At 49.1% G+C, this 25,048-nt stretch overlaps 1 protein-coding gene across 1 annotated transcript in view; it reads left to right on the top strand.

The window, feature by feature from the left end:
• Positions 1-25,048, top strand: part of LOC144497660 (uncharacterized) — a 156,309-nt gene that overhangs the window by 39,706 nt on the left and 91,555 nt on the right. Inside the window, 7 exon segments of the mRNA XM_078219103.1 lie at positions 1,173-1,328; positions 3,282-3,467; positions 5,118-5,231; positions 7,968-8,081; positions 9,182-9,415; positions 12,751-12,861; positions 21,969-22,161. Coding sequence (XP_078075229.1) covers positions 1,173-1,328; positions 3,282-3,467; positions 5,118-5,231; positions 7,968-8,081; positions 9,182-9,415; positions 12,751-12,861; positions 21,969-22,161 — 1,108 coding nt within the window.

Below are 25,048 nucleotides of genomic sequence, written 5' to 3'. Positions count from 1 at the left end.
TTGCCCTTTCACTGAGTGGCAGTTGAGAGTCTGTGATTCTGGAGTCACATGTAGGCCAGACCAGGTGAGGACAGTGGATTTCCTTCCCTAAAGGACATTAGTGAACAAAATGGGTTTTTCTGACAATCGGCACTGGTTTCATGGTCATCAGTAGATTCTTAATACCAGATTTCTTTTAGCGAATTCAAATTCCACCAACAGCCATGGCGGGATTCGAACTTGCGTCCCCAGTACATTAGCTGAGTTTCTGGATTAGTAGTCCAGTGATAATACCATGAGGCCATCACCCTCCCCACATGTTGAGAAAGATCAACTTAAAATATGGTGGGTCCATTCAAAACTCTGACAGCAGCAGGGAAGAGGCTGTTCTTGAGTCAGTTGGTACGTGACCTCAGACATTTATACCTTTTTCCTGACGGAAGAAGGTGGAAGAGAATGCCCGGGGTGCGTGGGGCCCTTCTGACTGCAAGGCATGAGAGCTATTCCCTGAGCCTCAGCGAGAGAGAGTGAGATTGAAGGTTATAATGAATGAACAGCTCCAGGATCGTTGTGTCGTGTGTGACCATCACAGTGGCAAGCAAACTCGCGAGACCCAAGTCTTTTTCTTCACCCGATGTCCCATTCCACCTTTACATCCCGGGAATATGAACCTGTGGGGAATGTGTGGCAGACAGGGCCATCAAAGGCTTTTCGCATTGTAACATCATGGGCGGCATGGTGGCACAGTGGTTAGCATTGCTGCCTCACAGTGCCACAGTCCCAGGCCTCGGGTGACTGTCTGTGTGGAGTTTGTACTTTCTCTGCGAGAGTTTCCTCCGGGTGCTCTGGTTTCCTCCCATGGTCCAAAGATGTGCGGGTTAGGTTGATTGGCCGTGCTAAATTGACCCTAGTGTCAAGGGGATTAGCAGGGTAAATGCATGGGGTTACGGGAATAGGGCCTTGGTGGGATTGTGGTCAGTATAGACTCGATGGGCCGAATGGCCTCCTTATTCTATTCTATGATTCTATTCTATGATTGTAAGCCATTCCATTGTCCCTTTCCTTTCCCTCCTTTCTTCCTGTGTGCCTTCCCCTTTCCCATTTTCCTTCCTTCCTGTGTGCCCTCCCTAAACCCGCCCCCGCTCCACCTCGGTGCTAGTGACCATTTTTGTGATTTCACACCCCTCCCCCAGGTCTGTTCTGCCAACTGGACGATCCGTGCGTCAGTAACCCGTGCCACGAGAACGCCGTCTGCGAGATGAACCCGCTAACGGGACAAGCCATGTGCCAGTGCCCCATGGGCTTCACGGGACTTTCGTGCAGGCAGGACATCGATGAATGCTCAATGGGTGAGTCTGGCCGGGGCAGTAACTGAGCCGCGGGGCTCTGCTGATCACAGGTCCCTCCGCTACCCCTTGCAGCCTCCCTCGCTATGATCTCCATGAAAGCCAACATTATGATGCAGAGGTTGATCCCCTTGTGAGAAGCCACGTCGAATTCCCCAAAGAGGAATACCTCGCTTCGTAATCTGTTAAAAGTGTTTGGGAAGGTGTTAACTGTTCTTCATTAACATTTCGAGGTTCATTAACAGAAAGACCTGACACTCACTTTAAGTGAATAATTAACAAGTTATTTATTTAACCAACCAGGAACCTTATCTAAACAAGTAATATATCAATTACATTATTGGAATGCTGTTCAAATAAATACAAGGATCATTCATTACCAAAAAGAAAATAATAATTTAGTCACTCTCAAAAAATTATACAAACAGGTTTTGTGGCTTTGAAAAAAAGCCTTTGGAGTCCTTTTGTCGATTCCGCTGTCTGGAAGCTCTTTCTGATTTGGTACTCTTTTGTTCGAGCGATGGAGAGTTCTCTGAAGAGATGTTTTAAGCTGGCAGGAAGCTGTCCTTGCCCTCGCTAGATGTTGAGAGGTGGCAGCTCTTCAGTTGAACTGCAGGCAGGCAGTTGAGTTCCTCTTTCTGACTCTGGTGACCTATCAATTTTCCTACACGAGGATTGGTCTGATGTTGTCAACAACAGCAAATTCAAATTTGATAAGTTCCTAATAGCTGGGTGTCTTCTTTAAACTGATAGGCTGTCAAAATTCAAAAGCCTACAAAACCTGTTACCAAGGCAACCCTGATGTTTGGTCCTGGTTACAAATGTTGCAATCTGTGTACCCTGTGTGCCAGTATTTTAAACATCCCAGCACTGACACAAAACCAGCTTTTAAAGGGCCCACACTTCACAAACTCAACTTCACAACAATACAAATAATTAAATTTATCGAACGACAGTGCAGCACCCCCTCAGTACTGACCCTCTGACAGTGCGGCACTCCCTCTCTACTGGTCCTCTGGCAGTGCAGCGCTCCCTCAGTACTGACCCTCTGACAGTGCAGCACTCCCTCAGCACTGACCCTCCGACAGTGCGGCACTCCCTCAGTACTGACCCTCCAACAGTGCAGCACTCCCTCAGTACTGACCCTCTGACAGTGCGGCACTCCCTCTCTACTGGTCCTCTGACAGTGCAGCGCTCCCTCAATACTGGCCCTCTGACAGTGCAGCGCTCCCTCAGTACTGACCCTCTGACAGTGCAGCACTCCCTCAGTACTGACCCTCTGACAGTGCAGCTCTCCCTCAGTACTGACCCTCTGACAGTGCAGCGCTCCCTCAGTACTGACCCTCTGACAGTGCAGCTCTCCCTCAGTACTGACCCTCCGACAGTGCACAGTATAACATTACTTCAGTACAGTTCTTCCAACAGTGTAGCGCTCATTTAATATTATCTTTCTGACAGTGCGACACTCCTTCAGTACTGTCCCTCCAACATTGTATCACTCCTTAATAATGTCCCTCCAGCAGTGTATCACTCCTACAGTACTGTCCCTCTGATGTTGTGCTCTTTCAGTATGGGCACTGGGAGTATCATCTTAGATTATTTGTCCAAGTTACTGGAATAAGTAACTTGAACAAAAGTTACTTATTCCAAAGCTAAAACCTTTCACATCAGGGGTAAAGTCCTAACCGCTGAGGCACAGCGGGCAGATATGTGATAAGTTGGCAGCTGGTCTGAATGTCACACACTTCCCTGTAACAGGACACTGTATTTATCATGTTCTGATGGCCAGATTCAGAATGGTTGATATAAATCTGGGTGACTAAACGCTCTGTAATCAGTACCGAGACCCTACACGTGGGGAGACATCTGCTATCACGACCAACGTCACTCCTCCCTCCCCCCCAACGGCACTTTTAGCAAAGCCTAACGCTGCCTTTCCGGAATCTTCCCGGGCAGATGCCAATCCGTGTGAGCTGAACGGCCGCTGCGAGAACAACGTGGGCTCCTTCGAGTGCCGCTGCCTGGCGGGATACACGGGGGCCCGTTGTGAACTGGACGTCAACGAATGCCGATCGAATCCCTGTCGCAATGAGGCCACGTGTCTGGATCAGATCGGAGAGTTCAAGTGTATCTGCATGGCAGGTAAGCTCAGGGTCTGAATGAGAGAAAGCTTCAAAGGGATTATTAAATTTTGTGTTTATGTCGTGGTTTTGCTCCAACTGTAATATTGAGGAGGAGGGGACAAACATTGTTTAACTGACATTCAAGACTCATCCAATCAGCTATCAAAGAGTCTGCTTGTTATCCAATTAGCTCAGAGATGGGCCAATGGCAGGAGGGTAGGGCGATGGAAGGCCATGTGATGAGGCCTTCAGGATTAGGCCTGGCTGTGGTTGTCAATCCCAGCGCAGAGCTGGGAATGCCTTGCAGCCATTTTAAAGATTCTTTCATGGGATGTGGGCTTCGCTGGCAGGGCCAGCATTTGTTCGTCCCTAATTGCCTTTGAACTGAGTGGTTTTCCTCGGCTGTTTCAGAGGGCAGCTAAGATTCAACCACATTGCTGTGGATCTGGCATAACATGTAGGCCTGACCAGGTAAGGGCGGCAGATTTAAGGGCGGCACGGTGGCACAGTGGTTAGCACTGCTGCCTCACAGAGCCAGGGACCCAGGTTCGATTCTAGACTCAATTCACTTTCTGTGTGGAGTTTGCACCTTCTCCCCGTGTCTGCGTGGGTTTCCTCCGGGTGCTCCGGTTTCCTCCCACACTCCAGGTTAGGTTGATTGGCCATGCTAAATTGCCCCTTCGTGTCAGGGGGTTAGTAGGGTAAATAAGTGGGATCATGGGAATAGGGCCTGGGTGGGGTTGTCATCTGTGCAGACTTGATGGGCCAAATGGACTCTTTCTGCACTGTAGGAATTCTATGATTTCCTTCCCTTAAGGACATTAGTGAACGAGATCGGTTTTTAATGACAATCATTGAAATATAGAGGCAGGATTTGGCCATTCGGCCCTTTGAGCCTGCTCCGACATTCAGTTTAATCATGGCTGACCATCAAATTCAATATCCTGATTCCCCCTTCCTCCCCTATCCCTTGATCCCTTTATCCCCAAGAGCTATATCTAATTTCTTCTTGAAATCACACAACGTTTTGGTCTCAACTACTTTCTGTGGTTGTGAATTCCACACATTCACCACCCTCTGGGTGAAGAAATTTCACCTCACCTCAGTTCTAAAAGGTTTACTCTTATCCTCAAACTATGACCCCCTAGTTCTGGACTCCCCCCACCATCGGGAACATTCTTTCAGGACTATCCTGTCTTATCATAGAATCCCTACACTACAGAAGGAAGCCATTTGGCCCATCGATTCTGTACTGACCACAATCCCACCAGGCCCTATTCCTGTAACCCCCACACATTTACCCTGCTAATCCCTCTGACACAAAGGGGCAATTTATCATGGCCAATCCACCTAACCCACGCATCTTTGGAGTGTGGGAGGAAACCGGAGCACCCAGAGGAAACCCACGCAGACACGGGGAGAACGTGCAAACTCCACACAGTCACCCAAGGCTGGGAATCGAACCTGGGGCCCCTAGGACTGTGAGGCAGCAGTGTTAACCACTGAGCCACCGTGCCAGCCCAATCAATTATTGTTGCCATGGTCACCATGACTGGGACTAGCGTGACATTCCGCTGAGCATTGGGCTGGGTCTCTGGATTACAATGAGCACAGTGCCATCGTCTCTGCCCTCCCGCTGCCCTGTTAACCTTGCCTCTTCTTTCCTCAGGCTATGAAGGCCTGTTCTGTGAGATCAACAGCGATGAATGCCAGAGCAAACCCTGTCTGAACAATGGCGTGTGCCAGGACCTGGTGAATGGTGTGCACTGCCAATGCCCTCCAGGTAAGGAATGTGGGACATTGGGCAACAGAATTGGACCAATTAAAGGATGGAAAATTTGATTTGATTTGATTTATTATTGTCACGTGTATTGGTATACAGTGAAAAGTATTGTTTCTCACGCGCTATACAACGCATATCGTACATAGAGAAGGAAACGAGAGGGTGCAGAATGTTGTGTTACGGTCATAGCTCGGGTGCAGAGAAAGATCAGCTTAATGCGAGGTAGGTCCATTCAAAAGTCTGACAGCAGCAGGGAAGAAGCTGTTCTTGAGTCGGCTGGTACGTGTCCTCAGATTTTTGTATCCTTTTCCCAATGGAAGAAGGTGGAAGGGAGTATGTCCAGGGTACGTGGAGTCCCTAATTATGCTGGCTACTTTTCTGAGGCAGTGGGAAGCGTAGACAGAGTCAATGGATGGGAGGCTGGTTTGTGTGATGGATTGGGCTTCATTCACGTCCCTTTGTAGTTTTTTGCGGTCTTGGGCAGAGCAGGAGCCATATCAAGCTGTGATACAACCAGAAAGAACGCTTTCTATGGCGCATCTGTCAAAGCTGGTGAGAGTCGTAGCGGACATGCCAAATTTCCTTAGTCTCTTGAGAAGGTAGAGGCATTGGTGGGCTTTCTTAACTATAGAGTCGGCTTGGGGGGACCAGGACAGGTTGTTGGTGATCTGGACATCTAAAAACCTGAAACTCTCGACCATTTCGACTTCGCCCGCATTGATGTAGACGGGGCATGTTCTTTACGCTTCCTGAAGTCAATGACTCTCTCCTTTTTGTTGACATTGAGGGGGAGATTATTGTCGTCACATCAGTTTACCAGATTCTGTATCTCATTCCTGTACTCCGTCTCGTCATTGTTTGAGATCTGACCCACTACGGTGGTGTCATCAGCAAAGTTGAAAATTGAATTGGAGGGGAATTTGGCCACACAGTGATGACTGTCTAAAGAATATAGTAAGGAAGAATGAGTGAACTCGAATACCCGCATGGAGCCTTCACAGAATGACACAAAATACCTCACAGCTAATGACATATACTTTTTGTTTAGTGTTTTTTAAAATTTATTCTTAGGATGTGGGCATTGCAGGTAGGCCAGCATTCTATTGCCCATCCCTAGATGCCCTTCGAGAAGTTGTTGGTGAACCGCCTTCTTGAACCACTGCAGATAATGTGGTATAGCCACACCCACAATGCTGTTAGGGAGGGAATTCCAGGATTTTGACCCAGTGACAGTGAAGGAACAGCCAATATATTTCCAATCAGGATGGTGAGTGGCAGTGTTCCCATCTGCCCTTGTGCTAGGTGCTAAAGGATCATGGGTTTGGAAGGTGCTGACTAAGGAGCCTTGGTGAGTTGCTGCAGTGCATTTTGTAGATGGTTGCCACTGTGCATTGGTGTTGGAAGGGGTGAATGTTTGTACAAGGGGCACCAATCAAGCAGACTGCTTTGTCCTGGATGGTGTCGAACTTCTTGAGTGAAGTTGGAGCTGCACCAATCCAGGCAAGTGGGGAGTATTCCATCGCACTCCTGACTTGTGCCTTGTAGATGGTGGACAGGCTTTGGGGAGTCAGGAGATGAGTTACTCACCACAGGATTCCCAACATCTGACCTGCTCTTGTAGTCACAGTATTTATATAGCTAATTCAATTCAGTTTCTGGTCAATGGTGACCTGTGGGATGGGTGGGGAATTCAGCGACATTAATGACATTGAATATCAAAGGGAGATTGGTGAGATTCTCTCTTTTTGGTCATTGTCAGGCACTTAGCGGCCTTCGTTGTAATGTCGGAAACATATAGGCTTACTTATAGGCTTCACTGCAGTGAAGTTTCTGTGAAAATCCCCTAGTTGCCACACTCCGTGCCTATTCGGGTCCATGGAGGGAGAATTTAGCATGGCCAATGCACCTAACCAGCATGTAGTCTATAATAGTCAATTAATAGTCTACGATATCAATAGGCGGCACAGCGGTTAGCACCGCTGCCACACAATGCCAGGGTCCTGGCTTCGATTCCCAGCTTGGGTCACTGACTGTGCAGAGTCTGTACGTTCTACCTGTGTCTGTGTGGGCGGCACGGTGCTCACACCGCTGTCCAGCGAACAGTGCTTAGCACTGCTGCCTCACAGCGCCAGGGACCTGGGTTCAATTCCGGCCTCGGGACTCTGTCTGTGTGGAGTTTGCACATTCTCCCCGTGTCTGCGTGGCTTTCCTCCGGGTGCTCTGGTTTCCTCCCACAGTGCAAAGATGTGTGGTTTAGGTAGTTTGGCCATGCTAAATTGCCCCTTGTATCAAGGGATTAATAGGGCAAATATGTGGGGTTACGGGAATAGGGCCCAGGTAGGATCGTAGTCGGTGCAGACTCGATGGGCCGAATGGCCTCTTTCTGCACTGTATGGATTCTATGATTCCTCTGGGTGCTCCAGTTTCTTCCCACAGTCTGAAAGATGTGCTGGTTAGGGTGCATTGGCCATGCTAAATTCTCCCTCAGTTTACCTGAATGGGCGCCGGGGTGTGGCGACTAGGGGATTTTCACAGTAACTTCATTGCAGTGTTAATGTAAGCCTACGTGTGACACTAATAAATAAGCAAAACGATATATACAGAGGACCGGGCGCCAGACAGAGAGTTGTGTCTCAGACACGCCCTTGTTTTGTAGGTCACCAGCTTGGTGCCCACTCTGTCAGTGATCAGTTTGACATTGTCAATGTTCACCTCTTGTATGTTTTCCCATGCCAGGGTTCGCTGGGCAGCGGTGTGAGATTAACATTGATGAGTGCTCCAGCACTCCTTGCCTGAATGGAGGGAAATGCGTTGATGGGCCCAGTCGCTATGACTGCGAGTGTCCAGCAGGTGCGTGTTGTTTTTTTACCATGTCTAATGGTCAATGATGTCCATACCCCAGGGTCAACATGCGGTTGGAGATATCACTCTGTGTCCTGTACCTCACTGGAGCTAAGGCATTGTGTGCATTGCCTCATTGGGAGCGGCACGGTGGCACAGTGGTTAGCACTGCTGCCTCACGGCACCAGGGACCGGGTTCAATTCCTGCCTTGAAGGGTGCAAAAAAGGTTTACAAGGATGTTACCAGGACTAGAAGGTTTGAATTATAAGGAGAGGCTGGATAAGCTGAGACTTTTTTTCCCTGGAGCGTAGGCGAATGAGGGGGTGACCTTATAGAGGTCTATAAAATCACGAGGGGCATAGATGAGGTGAATAGCCCAGGTCTTTTCCCCAGGGTAGAGGAGTTCAAAACTAGACGCATAGGTTTAAGGTGAGAGGGGAAAGATTTAAAAGGGACCTGGGGGTAACTTTTTCACACAGAGGGTGGGGAGCTGCCAGAGGAAGTGGTAGAAGCGGGTACAATTACAACATTTAAAAGACATCTGGACCGGTACATGGGTAGGAAAGGTTTAGAAGGATACGGGCCAAACGCAGACAAATGGGACCAGTTTGGGCAGCACGGTGGCACTGCTGCCTCACAGCACCAAGGATCCAAATTTGATTCCCAGTTTGGGTGACGGTGCGGAGTCTGCGCGTTCTCCCCATGTCTGCGTGGGTTTCCTCCGGGTGCTCCCGTTTCCTCCCACAATCCAAAGATGTGCGGGTTAGGTGGATTGGCCGTGATAAATTGCCCCTTAGTGTTGCAGGAGAGGGTAGGGTAAATACATGGGGTTACGGGGATAGGGCCCTGGCTGGGATTGTGGTCGGTGCAGACTTGATGGGCCGAATGGCCTCTTTCTGCACTGTCGGGATTCTGTGATTCACTTTAGGAAACCAGGTTGGCATGGACGAGTTGGGCTGAAGGGCCTGTTTCAGTGCTGTATATCTCTATGAGCGGGATTATACAACCTCGCTTCCCATTCCAGGGTGGGTGAAGTGGTAAAATTCCAGCCCATCACTCCATGATTATCTCGCTGTCTCTCTCTCTATCTCTCTCTCTCCCTTTCTAGGGTTTGAAGGGCTTCTTTGCCAGACAAACATTGACGACTGCCTTCAGAACCCGTGCCACTACGGGACCTGCCTGGACGGGATTGCTGATTACTCCTGTGCCTGTGTGCCAGGGTACACGGGGCGCATCTGCAACATCGAGATCGATGAGTGCCTGAGCCAGCCCTGCCAGAACGGCGGGCGATGCACAAACCTGGCGGACGCCTATCGCTGCGTCTGCCCGCCCGGGACCACAGGTAACCGGGGTGGTTGGGAGGGCGGGGTGGGCAGAGTACAGATAGCTGAAGCTGGCGATGGGGGAGGGGGTGGGCACAACTTCTGCCAAGATGGCATTCTGGAGATGGAGCGTGGGCGACCCTTCAGCAATGGGCTAGTCACACCGGGAGGTGATGCCCACATTCTTGAGGGTCTCGCCAACAAATGGGCCGCAGTTCATATGGGAATATCCGGGCTTATCCCGGGAAGTGAGGGTTAACATAGAACATCAAACATAGAACATTACAGTGCAGTACAGGCCCTTCAGCCCTCGATGTTGCGCCGACCAGTGAAACCAATCTAAAGCCCATCTAACCTACACTATTCCAAGGCATGGCTACCAACAGACCAGGGGTAAGATTCATTGGGAAATGCTTCCCTTTTCCCAATCGACTCTTGCCACTGACACTTTCTCCTCTGATTTACTGAGTCAGGATCAGTGAGGGCTATTTGACTGGGTGAGATTCACACAGTCGGAAGAACGAGGAGGCTGTTCGCCACGGTTCGGTGCTGTGGGTGGGCCGGACGCCACGAGGTTTGGCGCGCCGGGCGTTAAAATGGAGGAAGCCGGGAGGTCACGTGACGAAACACACCAGGAGTTTGTCCAGCCAGAGATGGCAACCATTTCGGCGTGGCGGTGGGTCATGTGACAACGTTCAGTCAGAGGCTCTTTAGGGTCTAATGCAACCCAAAGCAGCAGCTGATGATGAGGGTGGAATCGGTGGAAAGAGTATTGGAGGAGGGGGTGGAGGTATAGGGGGGTTGGAGACAGTTCAGTGATTAGCACTGCTGCCTCACAGGGGCCCGGGCTCGATTCCTGCCTTGGGTCACTGTCTGCGTGGAGTCTGCACGTTCTCCCTGTGTCTGCGTGGGTTTCCTCCGGGTGCTCCGGTTTCCTCCCACAGTCCAAAGATGTGCAAGTTAGGTGGATTAGCCATGCCAAATTGCCCCTTAGTGTCCAAAGATGTGCAGGTTCGTTGGATTAGCCATACTAAATTGTCCCTTACTGTCCGAAGATGCGCAGGTTAGGTGGATTGGCAAAGCTAAATTGCCCCTTAGTGTCCAAAGATGCGCAGGTTATGTGGATTGGCCATGCTAAATTGCCCCTTAGCATCCAAAGATGTGCAAGTTAGGTGGATTGGCCATGCTAAATTGCCCCTTAGCATCCAAAGATGTGCAAGTTAGGTGGATTGGCCATGCTAAATTGCCCCTCAGTGTCCAAAGATGTGCAGGTTATGTGGACTGGCCATGCTAAATTGCCCCTTAGTGTCCAAAGATGTGCAAGTTAGGTGGATTGGCCATGCTAAATTGCCCCTCAGTGTCCAAAGATGTGCAGGTTAGGTGGATTGGCCATGCTAAATTGCCCCTTAGTGTCCAAAGATGTGCAGGTTATGTGGATTGGCCATGCTAAATTGCCCCTCAGTGTCCAAAGATGTGCAGGTTAGGTGGATTGGCCATGATAAATTGCCCCTTAGTGTCCAAAGATGTGCAGGTTAGGTGGATTGGCCATGATAAATTGCCCCTTAGTGTCCAAAGATGTGCAGGTTAGGTGGATTGGCCATGCTAAATTACCCCTTAGTGTCCAAAGATATGCAGGTTAGGTGGATTGGCCGTGCTAAATTGCCCCTCAGTGTCCAAAGATGTTCAGGTTAGGTGGATTGGCCATGGTAAGTTGCCCTTTAGCGTCCAAAGATGAGTAAGTTAGAAGGATGGTAAATGTGTGTGTTTACAGGTATAGGGCAGGGCTGAGGGCCTGGGTATGATACTCTGTCAGCAAATTGGTGCAGACCCATTCGGCCGAATAGCCTCTTCTGCACTGTAGAGACCCTATGATTCTATGAGCAGGCTGAAGACACTGGCTTTGACCTTCCGATGTTGAATGGGGAACTTCCAAGAGTGACATCTGACCAATAGTCTGACAGGGCAGAGGTCGTCGCGGGGCGGGACGGGGGAGGGGGCGGGTGGGGGTGGCTCAGAAGAAGTTGACTGGCATCAACGTAATGGTGGAAACTGTCCCCGTGGGAACGAAGGGGCCGAGCACGACTTCTGTCCGTTCTATCGGGGAAGCGTTATCCCATTTGAATAGGTTACTGTACAGCACGGGAAGGAATATTGCATCAGTGCATTAAGTGCTTCCTTCTCAGCATTCCGCATCTCTGTGTGGGATGGTGTTGACATTCCCAGCGCCGTCATCCATCATTCCGATGAAAATAAGTCTCATATTTCTGTAACGTCTTTCCCCAAACCGGGACGTCCCAAAGCGTTTTACAGCCAATGAAATACTGACTGAAATGTGGTCACTGCTGCATGATGGGAAAAATGGCAGCCAATTTCTGTACGTCAAGGCCCCACATGTGATCCCATGATACGATCATGATGAAATTAGGGGCCAAATTTAACCGTCCCGCCCGCCACGGGAATCGAAGCAAAGGTCCATAGACCTCAGGCAAGATCTTCTGGCTTTGGGACGAACGCGGCCGGAGAATTCCACCCAATATTTTTCGGTGCTGTTGGCGAAAGATAAATATCGGTCAAAACAACAGGGATTAAGGTTGTCACAGGATCTGTGTACATCGGGAGGGGTGGTCGTGATTTAACACCTTGTTCGAAAAGGCCTCCAACTAAGACTAAGTCACTTAGTCTTCAATGGAGTTTAGAAGAGTGAGAGGGGACCTCATAGAAACTTATAAAATTCTAACAGGGTTAGGCAGGGTAGATTCAGAAAGGATGTTCCCGATGGTGGGGGGAGTCCAGAACTAGGGGGTCACAGTTTGAGGATAAGGGGTAAACTTTTTAGGACTGAGGTGAGGAGAAATTTCTTCACCCAGAGGGTGGTGAATGTGTGGAATTCACTACCACAGGAAGTAGTTGAGGCCAAACCGTTGTGGTGTTTTCAAGAAGAAATTAGATATCGCTCTTGAGGCTAAAGGGTTCGAGGGGTGGGGGGAGGGGAAGGGGAAATTAGGATATTGAATGCGATGATCAGCCATGGCAGAGCTGGCTTGAAGGGCCGAATGGCCTACTCCTGCTTCTAGTTTTTATGTTTCTATGTGCAGCACTCCCTCGGGTCCTGGTTTATGTTTCTGAAGCGGGATTTGAACTCTCGAACTTTTGACGCAGAAGCAAAAGTGCACCCGCTGACACGGCTGAACTGTGCAAGGTTGCCAAGGAACAATGGTGCCGAGCTGTCACGGTGTACTGGTTGATGACTGATTGGAATTCATTGACAACAGGGTTATCTGACAGACCTTTTCAACGAGCGCGTCTGCCCTTGTTTTGGTTTACATTGCATCCTCCTTCTGTCTCTTTCCTGCAGGGCCGCACTGTGAGATTGACATAGATGAGTGTGAGGACAAGCCATGCCAGTCTGGCCACTGCAAGGACTATGTCAATGGCTACGCCTGCGTGTGTGACCCGGGTTTCACAGGTAAATGTGATCAGATCCCCCTCCCCCGCTTCTGACTGCTTCCTCTTTTGTAATGACCCACTTTTGGAGACTTCATTCATGAACAAAAAGGGACTTGAAGTGATCTTCAAGTTTGAGCTCATTCGAAAGCACCTCTGCACTAGGAGAACTCCTCCCCGCAGGGTGATTGCCCGCTCTGAGTCCCGATTGGTCACCCAGACTAGCTGACCCTTACTCTGCTGTGTTGCCCTTCAAGGTACAAATCACCGTCACACTTTTGTTGCATTTAACGCTGAAGTGAGGGAGAATATTCTCTGTCAGTGAGGCATTCACTTAGTGCCTTAAGCAGAAAGTTTTAATGATCTTCAAGTTGGATTTGCAGAGCCTGGTAGCTGTTTGCCTGGGTCCACGTCTCAATCTTCCTTGCATCAACTGCAAAACTTGCAAACACAGCTGAGAAGGGCGTTTCTCAGCCCTTTACCCTCTCTCTTTCTCTTTCTCTCTCTCTCTCTCTCTCTCGAGATACCTGCACACGGACTGATGTCTCTCAGTCCCCTCTCTCTCTCTCAGAGAGATATTTTACTGGGTTCTATCAGTCTTGCTCTCTCTCTCTCAAGGTGGTATGCATAATGGGGTCTCTCAGTCCCCTGTCTCTCAGGGAGATTTCTGTACTGCCTGGTGTCTCTCAGTCCATCTCCCTTTGAGAAATATCTGCACATTGACTGGGATCTCTCATTCCCTCTCTCACAGGAAGATCTGCACACTGATTGGGGTCTCTCAGTCTCTCTCTCCCTGAGGGAGATATCTGTACACTGACTGGGGTCTCTCAGTCTCTCTCTCTCAGGGAGATATCTGTACACTGACCAGGGTCTCTCAGTCTCTCTCTCTCTCTCTCTCTCCCTCTCAGGGAGATATCTATACACTGACTAGGGTCTCTCTCTCTCTCTCAGAGAGATATCAGTACACTGACTGGGGTCTCTCAGTCTCTCTCACTCAGGGAGATATCTGTACACTGACTGGGGTCTCTCAGTCCCCTCTCTCTCAGGGAGATATCTGTACACTGACTGGGGTCTCTCAGTCCCCTCTCTCTCAGGGAGATATCTATACACTGACTGGGGTCTCTCTGAGGGGAATATCTGTAGTGATTAGAGACTGAGAAGATCTGTTTTGCTATGGTCTGCTGCCAGGACTGATGATACAGAATCAGGGATGAATAAGGAGGGGGTGAATAAAATGGCGAAAGAATGTCCCATTCACCCTGTCCCTGCCAGTCCCTCTGACTGTCAATTCAAAAATCGTGGGAAATGTACACAGCACAAAGCAGGACTCTCGGTGGGTGAGTCTGACGTTGAACTGGTCTATCCGGTTTGATCAGGCTGTTCCGTGACTCCTGGCAAGTGCCAGGGACACACGGACAAATTCCGATCCCTATCAATCCCAGGTGGCCTGAGGCATTCCTCGCGGGGGGGGGGGGGGGGGGCGGCGGGGGGGGGGGGGGGGGGGTGGGGGGTGGGGGGAGGTAGTGTGTGTGGGGGGTTCGAGTGGGGAGGTGGGAGGGTGGTTGGCCAAAGCAACTGAGGCTTTCCAACATGCAGAGTGAGTTTGCAAAACAAAAGGCCAATTTCATCAGGATATAGTGATGTCAGCATAAACCGTGAAGGCTAACGTGATGTACCACCCGCAAAGTGGCCTCTGGAATCACAGTCAACCCTCTTTATTTTTCAATCCTGTGTTGCCTTGCCCTCTCTTTCCCCTACCTCCTCTGGTTGCTGTTTCCTCCGAGCACTCCGACCCAACCCGGCCCCGGACTGTGAAGGAGGTGCTGGCGCACCCATCACCACTTTCCCCCACGCCGCTCAGCCTGCTGCGAGGCACACAACCATCCCACTCCACTGAGTGCACAGCAGGATCCCACAACCAGCAATGATGACAACTACCACCTGTCTGTTTTCATGTGATTATCTTTGAGGTATAAATATTGACCGAGACCCCCTGGTCTTCTTTACAATCGCATCGTGACACCCTTTACAATAACATGATGGGACTTTGCTTTATCCAAAAGTCCGACAGTGCTGCACTCCCTCAGTACTGACCCTCTGACAGTGCGGCACTCCCTCAGCACTGCCCCTCTGACAGTGCAGCACTCCCTCAGCACTGACCCTCTGACAGTGCGGCACTCCCTCAGTACTGACCCTCTGACAGTGCAGCACTCCCTCAGCACTAACCCTCTGACAGTGCAGCACTCCCTCAGTACTGACCCTCTGACAGTGCAGCACTCCCTCAGCACTAACCCTCTGACAGTGCAGCACTCCCTCAGTACTGACCCTCTGACAGTGTGGCACTCCCTCAGCACTAACCCTCTGACAGTGCAGCACTCCCTCAGTACTGACCCTCTGACAGTGCAGCACTCCCTCAGTACTGACCCTCTGACAGTGCGGCACTCCCTCAGTACTGACCCTCTGACAGTGCGGTGCTCCCTCAGTACTGACCCTCTGACAGTGCGGCACTTCCTCAGTACTGACCCTCTGACAGTGCAGCGCTCCCTCAGCACTGACCCTCTGACAGTGCAGCACCTCCTCAGTACTGCCCCTCTGACAGTGCAGAGCTCCCTCAGTACTGACCCTCTGACAGTGCAGCACTCCCTCAGTACTGACCCTCTGACAGTGCAGCACTCCCTCAGTACTGACCCTCTGATAGTGCGGCACTCCCTCAGTACTGACCCTCTGACAGTGCGGCACTCCCTCAGTACTGACCCTCTGACAGTGCGGTGCTCCCTCAGTACAGACCCTCTGACAGTGCGGCACTTCCTCAGTACTGACCCTCTTACAGTGCAGCGCTCCCTCAGCACTGACCCTCTGACAGTGCAGCACCTCCTCAGTACTGACCCTCTGACAGTGCAGAGCTCCCTCAGTACTGACCCTCTGACAGTGCTGCACTCCCTCAGTACTGACCCTCTGACAGTGTGGCACTCCCTCAGCACTAACCCTCTGACAGTGCAGCACTCCCTCAGTACTGACCCTCTGACAGTGCAGCACTCCCTCAGTACTGACCCTCTGACAGTGCGGCACTCCCTCAGTACTGACCCTCTGACAGTGCGGTGCTCCCTCAGTACTGACCCTCTGACAGTGCGGCACTTCCTCAGTACTGACCCTCTGACAGTGCAGCGCTCCCTCAGTACTGACCCTCTGACAGTGCAGCACCTCCTCAGTACTGACCCTCTGACAGTGCAGAGCTCCCTCAGTACTGACCCTCTGACAGTGCGGCACTCCCTCAGTACTGACCCTCTGACAGTGCGGTGCTCCCTCAGTACTGACCCTCTGACAGTGCTGCACTCCCTCAGTACTGACCCTCTGACAGTGCAGCACTCCCTCAGTACTGACCCTCTGATGGTGCGGCACTCCCTCAGTACTGACCCTCTGACAATGCGGTGCTCCCTCAGTACTGACCCTCTGACAGTGCTGCACTCCCTCAGTACTGATCCTCTGACAGTGCAGCACTCCCTCAGTACTGACCCTCTGACAGCGCGGCACTCCCTCAGTACTGACCCTCTGACAGTGCAGCACTCTCTCAGTACTGACCCTCTGACAGTGCAGCACTCCCTCAGTACTGACCCTCTGACAGTGTGGTGCTCCTTCAGTACTGCCCCTCTGACAGTGCGGTGCTCCCTCAGTACTGACCCTCTGACAGTGCAGCACTCCTTCAGTACTGCCCCTCTGACAGTGCGGTGCTCCCTCATTACTGACCCTCTGACAGTGCAGCAAGAAAGTTGTGTTCGGGGCCCAATCAGGTCAGCCATTTTCTTATTGAATGGGCGAGCAGGCTGGATGGGGCGAATGGCCTACACATTTCTCTTATATTCTTATGTAAGCATTAAGTACCTTCGGCTCTTCGGTGAAATAGTCAGTCATACAAGGGTTACTGAAAGACTCCATTCTGTATTTGGTCCGTAGTTCTGCTGGTCACGGCACTTGAGGTGCATATCCAGAGGGTAGGCCTTTACCACCCTTTCAGGCAGTGAGATCCAGACCTTCACAACCCTCTGCTAAATAGGCTGTTGGCATCGACTCCAATAAGAATCTACTGATGACTATGAAACTATTGTTGTAAAAATCCATCTGGTTCACTAATGTCCTTTAGGGAAGGAAATCTGCCGTCCTTACCTGGTCTGGTCTACATGTGACTCCAGAGCCACAGCAATGTGGGTGACTCTTAAATTTCTCTGGGATGGGCAACAAATGTTGGCCCATCCAGCGGCGCCCACATCCCATGAATGAATATTTTAAAAATTCACCTATTAATCTATTAAAGTACTTCAACACGCCCTCACCTTCACGATAGACCTTTCCAACTCTGGGCTGGTTCAAGACTTTTAACAGCTATATATTAACCTGAGAAGTTGGCATAAGTTATCTCCCATAATGCACAGCGTCCGATGCTCAGATCCGCTGCAGCCAATGGGATTACATATCAGTCCCTTCATAGAACAGGCAGACTGGTCAATGCTGCCTCTTTTGTACCATCACCGGACACGTGTTTCTAACCCATCAGTATCCAGATAGCCTCATTCTACTGCTGAGAATTTTCAGCCTCTGGATAAGAGAGAGAGAGAGAGAGAAAAACAGAGAGAGACATAGAGAAAGAGAGAGTGAGACACAACTTTTTTTTTCAAAGCGCTCCACTTTAAATCTGTGTGATATCTTTTCTCCTTGAGTTGTCGATCAAAATGGCCACATAGGGCTGTGTTGTAATGTGCCTTTAATGGACAGCAGCATGACATCACCATAAGGGATGTTTGTCATGTGATCCAGCCTCAGTTTCACTTTTGCCTGTGAGTGTTACACAACAGGTAGCTCTGATGTCTCCCAGCTTTCTATTCATGTATGAATGTGCCTAGTTTCAATAAATGAACCCACAAATGATATCATTCGAACAACAGAAAAACCGGAGCAGGAGTTTCCTTTATATCTAGCATAGAGCAGCCTCCTGCCCTGCCCATGGATGAGACCTGGATCTTAACGTACTGGGAAGATCTCACAATAACATATAATATTTGCAGTGGAGTGTGATTATCCTTCCTTTGAATGACTGATGAATTCTTCTGAATGCCATTGTGGAAAATGTGGATTTCACTCTTGAGAATTTTTAATTAATTAATTCATGAGATGTGGGCGTCGCTGGCTGGGCCAGCATTTGTTGCCCATCCCTAATTGTCCTTGAACTGGGCATTTTGCTTTGCTACTTCAGGGCATTTTAAGATCCACATTGCTGTCGATCTCATGTAGGCCAGACCGGGTAAGGATGGCAATTTCCTTCCATAAAGGACATTAGAACATAGAACATTACAGCTCAGTACAGGCCCTTCAGCCCTCGATGTTGCACTGACCAGTGGTACCAATCTAAAGCCCCTCTAATCTACACTATTCTAATATCATCCATTTGTTTATCCAATAACCACTTGAATGCTCTCAACGTTGACGAGTCCACCACTGCTGCAGGCAGGGCATTCCACGCCATTAGTGAACCAGATGGGCTTTTCCGACAATCATAGAACATAGAACATAGAACATAGAACATTACAGCGCAGAACAGGCCCTTCGGCCCACGATGTTGCACCGACCAGTTAAAAAAAAAAAAAAACTGTGACCCTCCAACCTAAACCAATTTCTTTTCGTCCATGAACCTATCTACGGATCTCTTAAACGCCCCCAAACTAGGCGCATTTACTACTGATGCTGGCAGGGCATTCCAATCCCTCACCACCCTCTGGGTAAAGAACCTACCCCTGACATCGGTTCCATAACTACCCCCCCTCAATTTAAAGCCATGCCCCCTCGTGCTGGATTTCTCCATCAGAGGAAAAAGGCTATCACTATCCACCCTATCTAAACCTCTAATCATCTTATATGTTTCAATAAGATCCCCTCTTAGCCGCCGCCTTTCCAGCGAAAACAATCCCAAATCCCTCAGCCTCTCCTCATAGGATCTCCCCTCCATACCAGGCAACATCCTGGTAAACCTCCTCTGCACCCTCTCCAAAGCCTCCACATCCTTCCTGTAATGTGGGGACCAGAACTGCACACAGTACTCCAAGTGCGGCCGCACCAGAGTTGTGTACAGTTGCAACATAACGCTACGACTCCTAAATTCAATCCCCCTACCAATAAACGCCAAGACACCATATGCCTTCTTAACAACCTTATCTACTTGATTCCCAACTTTCAGGGATCTATGCACACATACACCTAGATCCCTCTGCTCCTCCACACTATTCAAAGTCCTCCCGTTAGCCCTATACTCAACACATCTGTTATTCCTACCAAAGTGAATTACCTCACACTTCTCCGCATTAAACTCCATCCGCCACCTCTCGGCCCAACTTTGCAACCTGTCTAAGTCTTCCTGCAAACTACGACACCCTTCCTCACTGTCTACCACACCACCGACTTTGGTGTCATCAGCAAATTTGCTAATCCACCCAACTATACCCTCATCCAGATCATTAATAAATATTACAAACAGCAGTGGCCCCAAAACAGACCCCTGAGGTACACCACTTGTAACCGCACTCCATGATGAATATTTACTATCAACCACCACCCTCTGTTTCCTATCCGCTAGCCAATTCCTGATCCAATTTCCTAGATCACCCCCAATCCCATACATCTGCATTTTCTGCAGAAGCCTACCATGGTGAACCTTATCAAACGCCTTACTAAAATCCATATATACCACGTCCACTGCCTTGCCCCCATCCACCTCCTTGGTCACTTTCTCAAAAAACTCAATAAGGTTAGTAAGGCACGACCTACCTGCCACAAAACCATGCTGACTATCACCTATCAATTCATTACTCTCCAAATAACTATAAATCCTATCCCTTATAATTTTTTCCAACATCTTGCCGACAACAGAAGTGAGACTCACCGGTCTATAATTCCCGGGGAAGTCTCTGTTCCCCTTCTTAAACAATGGGACAACATTCGCTAACCTCCAATCTTCTGGTACTATACCAGAGGCCAACGACGACCTGAAGATCAGAGCCAGAGGCTCTGCAATCACTTCTCTTGCCTCCCAGAGAATCCTTGGATAAATCCCATCCGGACCAGGGGATTTATCTATTTTCAGACCCTCCAGAATATCCTGCACATCCTCCTTATCAACTGTAATACTGTCTATTCTACTCCCCTGCAACCCAGTGTCCTCCTCAGCTATATTCATGTCCCCTTGCGTGAACACCGAAGAGAAATATTGGTTCAATGCTTCACCAATCTCCTCCGGTTCCACACATAACTTCCCTCTGCCATCTATAACTGGCCCTAAACTTGCCCTAACCAACCTTCTGTTCTTGACATACCTATAGAACGCCTTAGGATTCTCCATGAACCTATCTACGGATCTCTTAAACGCCCCCAAACTAGGCGCATTTACTACTGATGCTGGCAGGGCATTCCAATCCCTCACCACCCTCTGGGTAAAGAACCTACCCCTGACATCGGTTCCATAACTACCCCCCCTCAATTTAAAGCCATGCCCCCTCGTGCTGGATTTCTCCATCAGAGGAAAAAGGCTATCACTATCCACCCTATCTAAACCTCTAATCATCTTATATGTTTCAATAAGATCCCCTCTTAGCCGCCGCCTTTCCAGCGAAAACAATCCCAAATCCCTCAGCCTCTCCTCATAGGATCTCCCCTCCATACCAGGCAACATCCTGGTAAACCTCCTCTGCACCCTCTCCAAAGCCTCCACATCCTTCCTGTAATGTGGGGACCAGAACTGCACACAGTACTCCAAGTGCGGCCGCACCAGAGTTGTGTACAGTTGCAACATAACGCTACGACTCCTAAATTCAATCCCCCTACCAATAAACGCCAAGACACCATATGCCTTCTTAACAACCTTATCTACTTGATTCCCAACTTTCAGGGATCTATGCACACATACACCTAGATCCCTCTGCTCCTCCACACTATTCAAAGTCCTCCCGTTAGCCCTATACTCAACACATCTGTTATTCCTACCAAAGTGAATTACCTCACACTTCTCCGCATTAAACTCCATCCGCCACCTCTCGGCCCAACTTTGCAACCTGTCTAAGTCTTCCTGCAAACTACGACACCCTTCCTCACTGTCTACCACACCACCGACTTTGGTGTCATCAGCAAATTTGCTAATCCACCCAACTATACCCTCATCCAGATCATTAATAAATATTACAAACAGCAGTGGCCCCAAAACAGATCCCTGAGGTACACCACTTGTAACCGCACTCCATGATGAATATTTACTATCAACCACCACCCTCTGTTTCCTATCCGCTAGCCAATTCCTGATCCAATTTCCTAGATCACCCCCAATCCCATACATCTGCATTTTCTGCAGAAGCCTACCATGGTGAACCTTATCAAACGCCTTACTAAAATCCATATATACCACGTCGACAATGGTTTCATGGTCATCAGTAAATTCTTAATTCCAGATTTTTATTAATTTCAAATTTCACCATCTGCCGTGGTGGGATTCAAACCCCAAAGCATTAACCAGGGTCATAGAATCATAGAATCCCTGCAGTGCAGAAGGGGCCATTCGGCCCATCAGGTCTGCACCAGCTCACTGACTGGGGATCTTACTCAGGCCATTTCCCCCTCCACCCCCATCCTCGTAATGCCACACATTTCCCATGGCTAATCCATCTAATTTACACATCATTACTCACTAAGGGACAATTTAGCATGGCCAATCCACCTAACCTGCACATCTTTGGACTGTGGGTGGAAACCGGAGCACCCGGAGGAAACCCGCCGGGAATTGAACCTGGGTCCCTGGCACTATGAGGCAGCAGTGCTAACCACTGTGCCACCGTGCCATCCTAGTAATCTCGAGATTACCAGTCCAGTGAAAATACCACTGCGTCACTGCCAACCAATGAATGCTGAACAAAACATGGCACAGCTCGTTATATCACGAGGTTAGAAAGCTTCGGTGAAGCATTTTGGGATATCTGATTGCACTAAAGGTGCTATAGAAATATAAGTTGTTGTTTTAAAAATTCAACTTGGGCGACCCAAGTGAAGGTTAATGTTAAGAAGAGATGAGGGACCATTGTTAATCCATTCTTTTGATTCCAGGCTTTCGGTGTGATGTTGACATCGATGAGTGCATCTCCAGCCCTTGTCACAATGGCGGCACCTGCGAGAACGGGGCGAACGGGTTCACCTGCATCTGTCCAGACGGGTACCACGACCCACAGTGCTTTTCGAGAGTGGACGAGTGCAAAAGCAACCCCTGCGCTCACGGGACGTGCCTGAGCGATGTCAACGGGTATGAAACGAGGGTCAGGGGTTAAAGGGCAGAAGTCAGTGGGGGACTGTGGCTCAAAAACCCATCACAATGCAAGCAGGCGAATGGGGAACACATCTCCATTTTTCTTGTGGGGAGGGGTGTGTGGGTGAGAGTAGGAGTTTCAAGTTACTGCATGAAGCACAAATCATTGCAACTTCAAGAAATGTCATCCGCCCCTCAGTGGTCACATCAATTTTTTATACTCAATTAAATTTAATGCAATGTAAAGATGACACTAAGTCATCTAAGTGTGCAGGAACTTAATTTAAAACAAAGAGAAGAAAGAACAGTACAGCACAGGAACCAGCCCTTTGGCCCGCCAAGCCTGAACAGACCAGGTTGTCCTATCTAGACCAACCGCCTGTATCCCTCTATTGCCCTCTACCATATTATACAATGCTTTGAAAAGTCTACTCCCATGCTTCTCGCTCAGGTTCTAGTATGTCGGTATGTCTGTTTACTTTACTCTGAGTCAACACTCCAGCCTTATCCAATCAAGCACAGTGAACACAGTTTAGTCAACAGATGCATGTAATCAAACACAGATCAATTGAACCATTGATCACCACTCCTTTTCCCTCTTGTAACCAAAGATTTTTTTTAAAATCAAACTATCTGAAGCAACAACATAGGTGCATTGTCACATCATGGAGTTCAGATTGTCCATTTTCTTTAAGTACAGAAATAGTCTTGAGAAATGTAAGTCTCAGAGGTCTGTACAGTCCGTGAACTTGAGATTGTGATTCTGAGTGACCACTTTTTGAGGTGAATGATCAACATCACAATCCCTCATTGGGAAAGGGAATGTATCCCCAAAGTCGCTGTCCTCGAAAAGTCTTGGTCTGCTCACTATCACGTACCTTACATTCTTGGTTATAGAACATGAACAATACAGCACAGGAACAGGCCCTTTGGCCCACAATATTGTGCCGAACATGACGCCACATTAAACTACTCTCTTCTGCCTGCCCTTGGTCCATATCCCTCTATTCCTTGCATATTCATGTGCTTATCTAAAAGCCCCTTAAACATCCCGATGTATCTTCCTGCACCACCACACCTGGCAGCGCGTTCCAGAGACCTACCACTCTCTGTGTAAAAATACTTGCCCCTCACATCTCCTTTGAACTTTCCCTCTCTCATCTTAAGTCCGTGCTCCCTTGTATTAGGCATTTCAACTCTGGGAAAAAGATTCAGACTGTCTCTGCCTCTCATAATTTTATAGACTTCTATCAGGTCTCCCCTCAGCCTCTGCCGCTCCAGAGAAAACAACCCTAGTTTGTCCAGCCTCTCCTTATAGCTCATTCCCTCTAATCCAGGCAGCATCCTGGCAAACCTCTTCTGCACCCTCCCCAAAGCCTCCACATCCTCCCTGCAATGTGGTGACCAGAATTGAACACTAAGGTGCGATCTAACCAAAGTTTTAGAAAGCTGTTGTCATCCAACAGGTAACTGTTGGAACCAAGCATTTGCCTGTCCTGCTTTGATCTCGACAGAGATGATGCAAGTTTGCGGTCATGACTTGGATATTTGATGCGAACCCCAATTCCAGATGTTGGTTCCCTGGCGCACATCCCGCTTGTCCAAGTGTGTTCCTGCTTTACCTTGTCACCTTGTGATTTTTACTGCTTTCGTTTCGACATTCCCATTGGATAGTGGCGATGGTTTAAGAATGGTCAGTGGTCAGTTAATGTTACAAACTCCAGTTCAGCTGGTGTCCTTTCCAGTCAGTGAGTATCGAGTAGATCGATAGAGCGATAGTGATAAGATATAGGAGCAGAATTAGGCCATTCGGCCCATCGAGTCCGCTCCGCCATTCGGATCATGGTCGATATGCTCCTCATCCCCATTTTCCTGCCTTCTCCCCATAACCCTTCAACCCAATACCAATTAAAAATCTGTCTAACTCCTCCTTAAATTTACTCACTGTCCCAGCATCCACCGCACTTTGGTGTAGCCAATTCCTCAGATTCACAACCCTCTGGTGAGAGGCAAGATCGCCACATTACAGGAATGATGTGGAGGCTTTGGAGAGGGTGCAGAAGAGGTTGACCAGGATGCTGCCTGGATTAGAGGGAATGAGCTATAAGGAGAGGCTGGACAAACTAGGGTTGTTTTCTCTGGAGCGGCGGAGGCTGAGGGGAGACCTGATAGAAGTCTATAAAATTATGAGAGGCAGGAACAGTCAGATTCCTTTTCCCCGAGTTGAAATGTCTAATACTAGGGGGCATGGATTTAAGATGAGAGAGGGGGGAAGTTCAAAGGAGATGAGAGGGACGAGTTTTTTTACACAGAGAGTGGTCGGCGTCTGGAACGCTCTGCTAGAGGTGGTGGTGGAGGCAGATATGATCGGGATGTTTAAGGGGCTTTTAGATAAGCACATGAATACGCAAGGAATAGAGGGATATGGACAAGGGCAGGCAGAAGAGATTAGTTCAATGTGGCGTCATGTTCGGCACAACATTGTGGGCTGAAGTGCTTGTGCTGCATTGTTCTATGGCTGTAGTTAGAGATGATGTGGTGATGCCGGCGTTGGACTGGGGTAAACACAGTAAGAAGTTTAACAACACCAGGTTAAAGTCCAACAGGTTTATTTGGTAGCAAAAGCCACACAAGCTTTCGAGGCTCTGAGCCCCTTCTTCAGGTGAGTGGGAATTCTGTTCACAAACAGAACTTATAAAGACACAGACTCAATTTACATGAATAATGGTTGGAATGCGAATACTTACAACTAATCCAGTCTTTAAGAAACAAAACAATGGGAGTGGAGAGAGCATCAAGACAGGCTAAAAAGATGTGTATTGTCTCCAGACAAGACAGCCAGTGAAACTCTGCAGGTCCACGCAACTGTGGGAGTTACAAATAG

Source organism: Mustelus asterias, chromosome 8, assembly GCF_964213995.1.
Source record: "Mustelus asterias chromosome 8, sMusAst1.hap1.1, whole genome shotgun sequence".
Classification (NCBI taxonomy): domain Eukaryota; kingdom Metazoa; phylum Chordata; class Chondrichthyes; order Carcharhiniformes; family Triakidae; genus Mustelus; species Mustelus asterias.
Note: the sequence above shows the minus strand (reverse complement) of the source record. Positions and strands in the feature narration are given on the sequence as shown.